A 12,663-nucleotide genomic window follows, 5' to 3' on the forward strand; every position below is an offset into this window, starting at 1 on the left:
AATTTGAAAAGAGACAAGGGATGTTGGTTTTGTGTGGTCCTGATTCTCCTACCAGGTATTAGGTTAACTTGAAATCTTAGAAATGTACTTACTGTATTTATCTGGTTATGGGAAAATCCAGGGCAGGTCCACTTGGTAGCCACCAGTCACGTATCCTAAAGGGAAAAGGAGGGGGGCAGATTTAGCTGTTTAGCTTGAGACCCAGTAGTTTCTCTGAGTTTTTTCCCATGGCAACCACAATTTTAGTATTGGTTACTAGGGTTACTCTATCCTATCCCTCACAAATAGAACTAGTGGATGAGGGAGAAAAGCTGAACAAGTTTCCAAACCTATCTCACCAACACCTCCTTAAGCCTAAAGGCAGAATCACTGAATTATTTAAATCCAGAGATAAAGGACGACTTTGAGATGATCCACTTAAAAATTTCGGACCTGAGGAAATACTGTAGGCTAGGAGAGAAATAAGTAACCTGAACAAAGTCACAAAAGTCAAAAAGTTTTAAACCTGAAAATGGGGGGTGGGGGTTTAGGAGGGGCATAACTGCTTTTTTTAAACTGTTTCCATTTTTTTGGTTGTCTTACTCTTAAATTTTTATTCTCTCCCTATAGGAAGAGGGCAGAGTCTGATTCTAGAAAGAGCAGCATACCGAACAGTAAGGAGGTCCCTTCACACCATCCAACAGACCCAGTAGAACTGAGGCGCCTTAATTTCCAAACACCAGGTAAGAGGCATGACTCCTCTTGTCCGTAACACAGTGTTTACTGAAAGTTTTATAGCCCCGTTGATAGCGCCTTGAGATATGAATAGATCACTTTATTTCAAACAATTCTTTGTCCTCCTCTTTTACTTTACTATTATTGAGACTCACCAAAACATATGTCTTGAAAGGAAATTACATTCTTTGTGTAAATCTGAGGTGGGGTGGAAAAAAGAAAAAAAAAAAAATTTCCCTTCAAATTTTGGAAAAACTATAGTCTTAAGAATATCTACCATTTTTATGGGCTTAGCATAGTTGACTATTTTCAATGACACCTATCTGGAAAGAATTCAGTTTCTCATCTTATACAGCAAATGAATGGATGGATGGATGGATGGATGGATGTCGCCTCATTCATCCCATTGAGAAAGAATATATTTTTTTCTCTAGTCCCCTATTAATTTGTGTCTGTGTTACTCTGAAAGAAAGGGGAAGGGAGGGAGGAGAAACAAAATGAGGAAAACATTTGTATCTTTTAAAATATTACCTAAACTAAATCGCACTGACCAATTTCGGTTTCTTACTGGGGAGACACACTAAGTGACTGAGGATAAGAAAAACATGTCTGTTTCTTAAATTAAAGAACATTAAGTGCTTCAACAGAGGAAAAATATTATTCCTGCTGAGGGGCATTTTGTACAGTATCGTTAATTCAAGGCTAGCTCTATTTTGCTTTCTTTCACCTAAATCTTATTTATGCCAAATGAATGGCAAATAATGGAGAGTAGAGAGAGCTAAAAACATAAAACTGAGTGGCACTGTCTTAATACCTAATGATAATGGACAAAATTAAAGAGCTGATCTAAGAAGTCTATTTGATTAAAATTTGATGGTAGTATTGCACCCCAAATTGTTTGAAAGTTTTTCTGTGTGTCAAATGGATATTCTCTTCACACTATGGTACACCACAGATTTTATTAAACTACACATTTGCAGTGAATTGCTTTGAATTGAAAATACAGTTTACTGTGTTTAGCATATTTTTTATCTTACATGTAGATATGTCATAGTAACTAGAAACTATTCAGTTAAAAGAAATGCCTGGCATTTTTTACTGTGGCTATACAAGTCATCATAGAAGTGGGTTGTTTTTTAACATTCTATCTCAAATGAGGTTTGTTCTTTAAAAAGCAAAAGATATACCTTCATCAGCATAAAAAGTAAAAGAAAATTTTCACATGGCCCCAAATCTCCCGTATGGGAATTTACTTAAAAGGCTGAGTATAAAGGCAACAGTAGCCCCAAAAGAACAGAGCCAGTGGGAGTGCTATCCCTCACCACCCCCAGCGCCATCAGAGAATGTTTCCAGGCATCAACACACGAATGGCAACTGTGTAGAAAGGATTATTAGCAGAGTTCTGGTGGCTGCAGGTAGGGAAATATAAACGCCTTTAACCAAGACACCTCCATGTTCAAGAATTCTATAAAGAATCTAATCTCCCCAATGTATGTGGGAATATGAGATCCATTTAGAGAGAGAACCTGCTAAATTCCATGTAAGTCACTGGAAAGGAGAATGAAGGTTACAATTGAGGTGACATTGCTTGTATCACCCATGGCTTTACCAAATTAAAATGGGGACCTAGGTATATAAGATGGTATCATTTAAGATTAGACTTATAACCTCAAATGGATAGTAGAATAAAGTAGGCAAACAGTAAAAAGGAGAGAGGTGATTTAGTAGAGGAAGAGAATAGAACAGGAGAAATTGTCCCAAGATCCTAGCACATCTGTTCACTGAGGCAGCATTATGCTGTACTCAGGTAAGCAGTCTGCTTAAGCCTGATTTGTTGAAATAGTCTACGTGCCTCCCAAGCTCTGTGATGTGGCCTGCTGTCCTGAAAATCTGACCAGTGTACACAGACAATTGTACCTAGCTGTCAATGTGAAATTCATAGAAACGTTACAGTTTTCTTCAGCCGGTATGGATTCCGGCCAGTGGCTATGAATTTCCTCAATTACTTGCCAACGGGATGAGAGCAGAAGTTGGGCTTGTTAACCAAGTAACTGTGTTGTGCTATTTCTTCCTCCCTGATTCACAAATAACCAAGGGCTTTCCTGGATGATGAAATAAAATGATCCTTTTATTCGAAAGCACCTTTCTTAGGTGTTGCACAGGAAACAATTTTAATTTTTACTTATTTTTTTGGATTTTAAACCATTCGCCCTTCACTTTTTGAAATGTGCTTTTATATACATCATACCTTTGGGTATATAATTCTCCACAAACGTTACAGAATTTGACAATGTTTCTTAGTGGCATGCATAAGTAGGGAATTAACAATCCAGGATTTTCAATGAAATCAGAAACCTGTGATTTATATAACCAGCCTCTAGCACAGAACTTGTTCATGAAAGCAAATTGATTTCCACTTCTGATGGGTCTGTTGTAGATGACAAAATGTCAAACTCACATTATCACTTGAAATTCAGTAGGTCTTTCAGAAGGTAAAGGAAACATATTGCTTAGTTCACTGATCCTTAGTTCTACTTTCCTTTAAAAGTATTCACCTTGTGAATGAAAAATCGATTTACATTTTAAGTTACTTACTCTTGTTGGAGAGTCTAGGTTTAAAGAGTCAGACATTTTTCCCCCAAATTCTGCTTCATATTTCAAAGATACTGAAACATACATTTTAAATTTCATATAAATACAGTATTCTGAAATTAAGTACTTCAAAGAATTCTTTCCTTAATTGCAGTACCACAAACACATCTGTCTCTGGGTCAGGGAAAGGAAAAGGTCAGAATTTTGTCCCTTGCTGCTCAGCTAAGGCACAAAGTGTACACGGAGAAATCTGTTCTTTCCCCAATAACCATCTTTGTGAGGCTGTGGGGTGTGGAGAGAAACATTGCTGTAGCACAGTTACCAAATTTGGGGTGATAATCAAGTCCCTCTGTTTGTGAAACGCTGTATTCAAGCAACTGAACAGGACAAGGAAGGCTCATGCTTCCCCAATTAAAAGCAGGTACCTATGCTTGTAGGTATTTTCCACGAATATATTTATCTGTCTGTTAAAGTTCAGATGGCAGTATACAGCCAGGTTGTATTTGCAAGAACCTGAACTACCTAATCTCTTAGGAGAGTATGGTTTACAACATTGAGTCATCAGTATTGGTGTGTGGGGACAGTCAGAACTGGTGTGGAATATGTCAGTTGAAGTAGCATTGCTGTGTCACCAATGACTTAGCAATGTAAAATCGAGAGCTAGGTGTAGAAGGGATCATAAGAAGGGATCATTTAGCTAAGGTGAGACTTATCACCTCAAGTGGGTAATGGAATAAAATGGACAAAGTGAGTAAATGAGCTGTAGTAGAAGAATTTTCTAGAATTATTAACTGCTCCTCAATTTTTTACAAGCCTTTAAGATCTGTGGAGGAAGGGAAGAAAATATTCACCTATAAAAGATGCTTTTAGTGAAACTTCTGTTAAGCCTTATACATCTTTGTAGACAGTGGGAACTAGGTATGTGTTAGGATGGCTGAGAGATGAGTTACATGTTAAACAAAAGTGAACTCTTTGTTGGGAGGAAAGCTTTTCTTTTTCTCTGTTAAAAAAATTTCCAAGTCATTTTATAATCCCCCCATCAACATTTCTTAATTATGTTTATTGAGGAAAAATTTTTAAATAGAAAATAAGCTTGTTAACAATTGTTACACGTAGGTTATTGCTATACAGTTGTGCATTATATTATCTACATTTTGTGTGTTTGAAAAGCTTCATAAGTTGTAAAAGGCAAAAAAAAAAAAAGACTGTTAGAAAAGAAAAATTACTCTTCATCTCACCACTTATTTTTCTTCTTTTGAAATATTTAAAATAAAAAGTAAACGATTTCCTATAACTACTCCAATTTGACCCTCCAGAAATATCTACCATATAGAGCTCCATGCATATCCTTCCAGAATTTTTAATCTGTATATACAGTTCTTTAAATGATAAAATATATAGCAGGTATATAGACAGATGCATATACATGAAATTTCCTGTTTTAACATGTAACTACATAAAAATAGACCTGTTTCCAAGTTACTGTATTAGGTTTTACCTCCTTTTTAACAGGTGAAGAGTATTGATGTTATTCTGTTCTACAGATGTCACAGAATATATTAACTCAATCCTCATTAATGGATGCTAAGTTATTTCCTATATTTTGCTCTTACGAATAGTACTGTAATGAGCAGTACTGAGCCCAGATCTTTTCACATCTTGTTGTTATTTCTGAATGATAGACACCTGGAAGTGTGATGGCAGAGTCCTAGGGTAGGCACATTTACCATTTCGATAGAGACTGACAATTACAAATATTTTTGAAGTATTGTAAAAAGCTTTCACGTACCGAGTAGCCCCTCTGGGCAGTGGCCTCTAGAATTGCACAAAATGACTAAGATAAATATAATACTGTCAAAAGATGGTGATTTATCAGAAAACCAAAGAAATGACTGATATGTGTTCCGATTTCTACTTTTTCCAACAAAGCAGATTTAGAAGTTCAGCATCTTAAAGAAATAAGCTTTTTTTGTAGGATAAAAAAAGGTGTAAAGGAACATATAACTAATCGCATCATATGGTACACTAGTCACCACCTTTCTTGGTGCCTGCAAACTTCTCCCCAAGGACCAACCCACTTTGGTTGGTCCAAAGTTTTTAGAATTTTCTTTTCCTGCAAAATCTTTCTCCCAGTATCTGTACCTCTTCCTTAGAATCCTCCCTTCCCCCACCAAAAAAAATTTTTTTTTTTTTTTCAAACAAAAACAAAACTCTACTGTTAGGGGCTTCCCTGGTGGCGCAGTGGTTAAGAATCCGCCTGCCAGTGCAGGGGACACGGGTTCAAGCCCTGGTCCGGGAAGATCCCACATGCCGTGGAGCAACTAAGCCCATGTGCCACAACTACTGAGCCTGTGCTCTACAGCCTGCAAGCCACAACTGCTGAGCCCACATGCCACAACTACTGAAGCTCGCGTGCCTAGAGCCCGTGCTCCACTGCAATGAGAAGCCCGTGCACCACAATGAAGAGTACCCCCGCTCACTGCAACTAGAGAAAGCCCGCACGCAGCAACAAAGACCCAACACAGCCAAAAATAAATAAATTTATTTTAAAAAAACCTCTACTGTTTGTACTTGCACCTTTTAGGAAAAGAGATTTAAAAAATAGATGATCAGATGTTACAACATAAAAGCCTCATTTTCATTTTGTGGATGACCTTAATATGTTTTGCCCTAAAGCATACATGGATGGTAGGAGATTGATGGGCTGTGAAAAACAAAAACAAACTCATAAAAAGTTAACGTATTCGAAATAGCAGTATCAGCAGCAGAAATGTCTGCACAGCAACTGAGTGGTTTTGAAAGCTCTTGAGACATCTCTTCTGATGCATTAGTAGTATTAAATGGATCAGGGCTAACAAGATCCATCTTTACATATATATCTCCTTATATTCATATTTTGTAATGTAGGAAACTAAGGCATATGATCTAGATTAAGAACACCAGATGTATTCTTTTTATCTTATATTTCAGAAACATTGGTTCATTGAATCTATGCTATATAAATGGTATATTTCTGATATAAAGAAACACAGTTTGTTCAAATTCTTCAGTTTGAGAAATCCCACATAAAAATGATTTTTAATTATGCCATATAGTGCTTACCTGAAAAAGCACTCTTGTAGTATCTTTCCCCTAATGATGATCCTAGTCATGGATTAAGTCAAACTGTCACTGTTGTAACAACAAGCAATTAAACCTTACAAATCAGTCTTCTCGTTTGTCTTTAATTTACCATTCATTTGTGAGGCACATTGTAAACATAGAGTATTTGTAGTTATTCAGGATAGGCTAAGTAGTACATATTATGTTAAAAGCTGAAAAATATTTTATAAACTAAGTTGCTATGATTTATTAAGTCAGGTAGGTATACTTCTGATTTGATGAACAAATTAACTTCTCCCTGTTCCACGACCACAACCTGTTCTTCAGCCTTTATCACAATTTGTTGGAAAGGAAAACCATGAAGAGAGTATTACTGCATTATCACACATAAATATTATCAGGAAAAAGCATCTAAAAGATGTTCCACCACTCTTAGTGACCTCAAAACCTCCACTTAACGAAACTGTTATAATAAAGTTGTAAAGTGCCTGTTGGTATTTAATGCAAGTTTAAAAAATATGGCAAGTATTTGATAAACATTTCTCTACAGATAAAAAGGTCATTTAAAACTTACTGTTGGTTACATTACTGACTGAGTAAAATAGAACATTTGAAAAGCAAAAACATGGGAAATTAGGGTGTTTTTTTTTTTAATTTCTGCTGAATAGCACTACAGTTTTTAACATGAACTAAAGGTATACATTCAAAATATTTTCATGGAAGCTCACAAAGTTTTGCTAAGAAGTAACTAAAAAATGCAGGTGTGTGTATAAGGGCCCTTTACCTGTTCCCCACCACTCACACAGGCATACCTTCTAAGTGAAACTAGTACGTTATTGACACATTTTCTCAAACATTTTCTCAAACTGAGGGTCGTTTATGTTCCTTTGTTACTGAATAAGTAGCCCAAACAGTTTCACAAGCCCATATTTATGTACATGGCACCACTCTCCCAGGGGTGTTCAATGATTTAAGAGACAGCATAGCATAACGAGAAGTTCCCTAAATGAGAATTGACAAGGTCTGGGATCAAATTCCCCACATAGCCATAGTTTTACTGATAATGATGACCTTGATCAAGTCCTTTGACCTCTCTGAGCTTCATTTTCCTTACTGGTGGCATTAATGCGAGAGGGGAGGGGAGGATAGATGAACCCACAGAGAGTAAATCATGCGAGAAGTATACACTGTCCCGTTCCCCGCCCCCCACCCACCACTGTCTCTCCCAGTACCTGTGGACACAAACACGCTGCCTATCACTCTCAACCTTCTTTGATTTTAATTCACACACCAAAGGAACATTTTGCTCTTCTAAAACTGAGATCACAATCTTGTCAGCCAAATGTGGCCTCCAAAGGTCTTTTCTGTGACCCCTACTGGATTTCAACAAAATTTTGAGTCAGTAGTGAAAACAGAGGAAAGTCACATAATTATCTGGGTTTTCAGTTGCTGTTGAGAGCCTGCGAAGCCTCACCCTCTTGGCTTTGTTGTACTACCTGGAAGATATCTGCTAGAGATTTGCACCCTTCTAGAAGTTCTCCACAGTCTACACCAGCCCTAAGGATGGCCCTGACATTGAGACAGAGTTCAGTCGCCATTCATCTAAAGCTTATTATTATTACTTTTTGAAAAAATATAGAAATATTTCTCTTTCCTGAGACTCCACTGAAAGTAGAGAAATGAAAGACAGCTTGTTGCACAAAAGGCTCCTTGTTGCACAGAAACGCGGAGGAGTACATTACTTGTGAAAGTGTTTACTGTTCAGTACCTGGTTATCTTTAATCGTTTACCTAACCGACCTGGCCGCTTGAGCCACTGGAAACCTTGACCCCTGCTTGAGGAGATCGTAACTTCCATTCTAGAAATAAAACAGTAAAGATGCCAAAACCACTTAAGATTTTGTAATTGACTAGATGGGCTAAAATATACAGGTCACTTAACTTTTCCAGACTTCAGAGCCCTCTTGTATAAAATGAAAATGCTGGACTAAGTAATCTCTAAGACACCTCTCAGCTTACAATGCCACGATTTTAAAGTTTTACATCTTATAAGGAAGCCACCATGCAGTTACTGTCACAAATATGTACCGTGTTAAAAGTAGCCATCATGTTTTCTCCTCCAACCTAAGGCAGATTTCAGTGACTACATCTGTCATTTTTCATGTTGACAGTGTATATTGTCGTATCATAGCTTCAGAATGAAAACTCTGCTCAGATGCAACGTGTGCCTTTAAAATGCATTTATGTTGCGCATTTGTAGCTTTGAACTGATGAGGTCGTGACCCTGGCATCCTCATCATCTGTGAGCTGCACTTCAAGTTCTTGTTAATAATAACTAAAGCACTAAAGCTTGCTAATGGAGACTTAGAGCAGATTCAAGGGTATCACCAGGAGAAAGCTGATCTCATTCTCATAAACTCTGATTATTGAACGAAAAAAATAAAGTTACAGCCCCCTGCCCCCATCAAAAATTCCCAAAGGACTGACACTCATTACCCAGGAACTTTAAAAATATCAAGGTCTGGCTCCCATACCCAGCTATTCTGAGTTAATTGGCCAGGTGTGCGGCCTGGAAAGAAGGAATTTTAAAACACCTCAAATTGTGCTATTGTGAAAACACTGTTCTAATAAAACGCTGATTCACAAACTGTGAGCAAAGCCAGGTTGCCAGACAAAAGATTGGAAAGAGACCACAGTGAGGTCAAATTCATAGTTTTCTTAGTGTCTGCTTTTTCATTCAGATTCTAACATGCTTGATTATATCCTGTAAATTTTTTTTCCATGTTGGATAATGGAGAAGTTTGGGGAGAACTGTATAACACTATTTTGCAACAGACCCTTGGTGATTATTTTCTGACACGACCTAGAGTTTCATGTTAAATAATAAATGCTGGAGAAGATGTGGAGAAAAGGGAATCCTCCCACACTGTTGGTGGGAATGTAAATTGGTGTAGCCACTATGGATAAGAGTATGGAGGTTCCTTAAAAAAAAACTAAAAGTAGAGTTACCCTATGATCCAGGAATGCCACTCCTGGGCATATATCCAGAGAAAACTCTAATTTGCAAAAGCACATGCACCCCAGTGTTCACTGCAGCACTATTTACAATAGCCAACACATGGAAGCAATCTAAATGTCCATCAGAAGATGAATGGATAAAGAAAATGTTGTATATATATTCAATAGACTACTACTCAGCCATAAAAAAGAATGAAATAATGCCATTTGCAGCAACATGGATGGAGCTAGAGATGATCATACTAAGTGAAGTAAGTCAGAGAAAGACAACTATCATATCACTTATATGTGGAATCTAAAATATGATACAGGGCTTCCCTGGTGGCGCAGTGGTTGAGAGTCCGCCTGCCGATGCAGAGGACGCGGGTTCATGCCCCGGTCCAGGAAGATCCCACATGCCGCGGAGCGGCTGGGCCCGTGAGCCATGGCCGCTGAGCCTGCGCGTCCGGAGCCTGTGCTCCGCAACGGGAGAGGCCACAACAGTGAGAGGCCCACGTACCACAAAAAAAATAAATAAATAAAATTAAAATAAAAAAATATGATACAAATTAACTTCTTTACAAAACAGAAATAGACTCACAGACATAGAAAACTTAAGGTTACCAAAGGGGAGAAGATGGGGGGAGGGGTAAATTAGGAGTTTGGGATTAGCAGACATAAACTGCTGTATATAAAATAAATAAACAACAAGGTTCTACTGTACAGCACAGGGAATTATATTCAATATCTTGGAATAAACCATAATGGAAAATAATATGAAAAAGAATATGTATATGTATAACTGAATCATTTTGCTATATACCAGAAACTAACAAAACACGTTAAATCAACTACACTTCAATAAAAAATAAAATAAAATAATGAAAAGGAATAAGGAAATAAGAGTTTCATGTTGGAGGAGTTTCACCCCTCATTTATTCTTCATCATAATTTTTACATTGACATTTATTCGTTTTGAATACATAAGATCATAATTTGGTTAGCTAAAGAAAATTGTATTAAACTTAATTCAAAAAGTTGACAATTCAACTGCATATATTTTCTGTTTCGTAGAATGTAAATGCTCCCCACCCCTCAGAGAAAAGATACAGTTACTTTTAGAACCTTTACATATGAATTACATCCACAAGACCCTTCTCTGCTCAGACATCCTATCTACTTGAGGAAGAAATGAGTTATAAAGAAGGAAGTGACTCCAGAATTTATCTAGCCTCACATTTTTATTTCACAGAAGAAGAAACCGAGGTGCCTGATAACAAGAAGTTTGTCCCTATTAGTAGATGGCAGACTTAGAAGTAGAACTCATATTCAGTATACTAGTCCATGATTTCTTCTCCTGAAGAAATCTGAACCATCAGATTCCCACAAAGCTTTCCTCCCCTTCCTGTGAAACATCCATTCTGCGATTTTTACTTGTCCTAGAACTTCAGTGCAATACTGTCAAGTCTTAAATAAATAATGATTCTTGAACGCCACGATATCGTTGCATGTGATATATACATATCCTGAATTAGAATGTAATGGATCAGGGCAGGTTTGCTGGGATTTCTCTGTAATTAGCTTCCAAAGTAATACTTCCAGACTATGTGCCAGTGCATGCCAGAAGCAAGTATGCTGATCGCATCTTTGGTTGATGATGATGGTCTTCTACTGCTGTTATACTAATACTTTTCCCATCTCCAACTGGCTTTACTTTTTGCAGCTTTGAGCAGTAATTCAGTCCCCTACGCCTCCCTGATTGGCTCTGTGTCCTCCCTCTCTAGCCAAACCACCACTCAGTCCATATATGACAATAACTCTCTCCCACGATTCGCTCGAAAAGGTCTAAACATCTTTGTCTCTATTATTTTCTCTGTTAAAGCACTGTAATGGATGTCCACATCATTCCATTTCCAGATAAACCTAGAGTCTCTTGTGCCTTTGCATTTCCACTCTTGTCATTGGGGGCGCCTCATCTGGATAAGATCACTTGAATTATTAGACCACCGTCACCCACCCTCTCCTTCCACAAAATGTAAATGAGTTCAATTCTACCATCTATAGGGAAAAGTTTCAGAAATGGGTTCCAACATTTAGGTCCAAATGCATAATTATATCAGCAACAAAGAGTTTCTACTTCCAAGCTGACTTATTTTTATTGGATCATCCATTAAGATTTTAGCTGACTGAAAACAGACTTTCATAGCCATGAACACTAAAATACCACCTGTCACAGCACAGTGCTGAAATGATTGGAAGAAGCAAAATAGTTTTTTACCTAACTTACCAAACCATTGATAATTCAGCATTTGAGACAAAGGAACTCACTGGGTGGCTTTCAATAACAGCACAATATCTAAAATACCCATAAAGTAATTACACATTGTGTTGACTTAGTGGTCACCATACCACAGCCTGACACCCTCCAGAGAGTCCCAGGGACGGCAGAATGTCAACATGGCTTCCAGTTTGAGCCCCTCCCTCATTCTTTTTCTACGTCAGAGGCTTCCCTGGTGGCATGCTAGTTCACGTTTTTCTAGTCAGCTGGAATTTACATCTTTAAGACATGAGTCAGCAATGCTCTCTCATGGTGCTCTTGAAAAATTAATCAGCAGAAGTAACATGTAAATCACATGAAAAATGAGAAACCATTGTAAAGACACAGGAATCACCAAAATTGGTGGATTGTTAACAGAATCTATGAATCTAACATGCCTTCAGCTGGCAGACTGAACTAAGATGTATCACCCACTGTCATTGCTTTCTTTCTTTTTCTACCTTCTTTTTCCTCTTCATCCTTTCACCATTTGCTCCCTTTCCTGCATTCATTTCCCATTAGTGGACAAAGATGTTTACACCTGAAGTGGATTGTAGGTTTGCTGGGGGTTAAATAATGGGGGCTTGGGGCAAAATACCACAAAGCTGTCATGTCAGTGTGGCCATCAATAAATGTCCAGGAGAAGGCTGCAACCCAGTCTCTACAATCTGCTACGAGTGAAAACATTTTTGAAACTCAGTTTGGTGCCTGATTTTGTCATCAGTGATTTGTGTCTGTGAGCTGTGGTGCATGTCCTTCTTTGTGTCCATGTATGCATGTGAATGTCAGTCACCTACAGGTTTGTGAAATATTAAAGTGATCTTAATCTAGTCACAATGTATAGTGGATCCTGTAAAAACCTGCAGCATTTTTATGAGTCCTTTTAAAAAGTATATCAGACTATCCATTTCATTTTTTTTTAACAAATTCATTCTGTTTTAT

General features: G+C 37.6%; 1 protein-coding gene across 50 annotated transcripts in view; it reads left to right on the top strand.

Moving 5' to 3' along the window:
* The window catches only part of PTPRD (protein tyrosine phosphatase receptor type D), a 2,126,684-nt gene that overhangs the window by 2,000,757 nt on the left and 113,264 nt on the right, over positions 1-12,663 (top strand). For all 50 annotated transcript variants that reach the window (XM_067041545.1, XM_067041546.1, XM_067041519.1 and 47 more), the window contains one exon: positions 610-722. In XM_067041545.1, coding sequence (XP_066897646.1) covers positions 610-722 — 113 coding nt within the window. The remainder of the gene's footprint in view (positions 1-609; positions 723-12,663) is intronic.

This window comes from Kogia breviceps, chromosome 8, assembly GCF_026419965.1.
Source record: "Kogia breviceps isolate mKogBre1 chromosome 8, mKogBre1 haplotype 1, whole genome shotgun sequence".
Lineage (NCBI taxonomy): Eukaryota > Metazoa > Chordata > Mammalia > Artiodactyla > Physeteridae > Kogia > Kogia breviceps.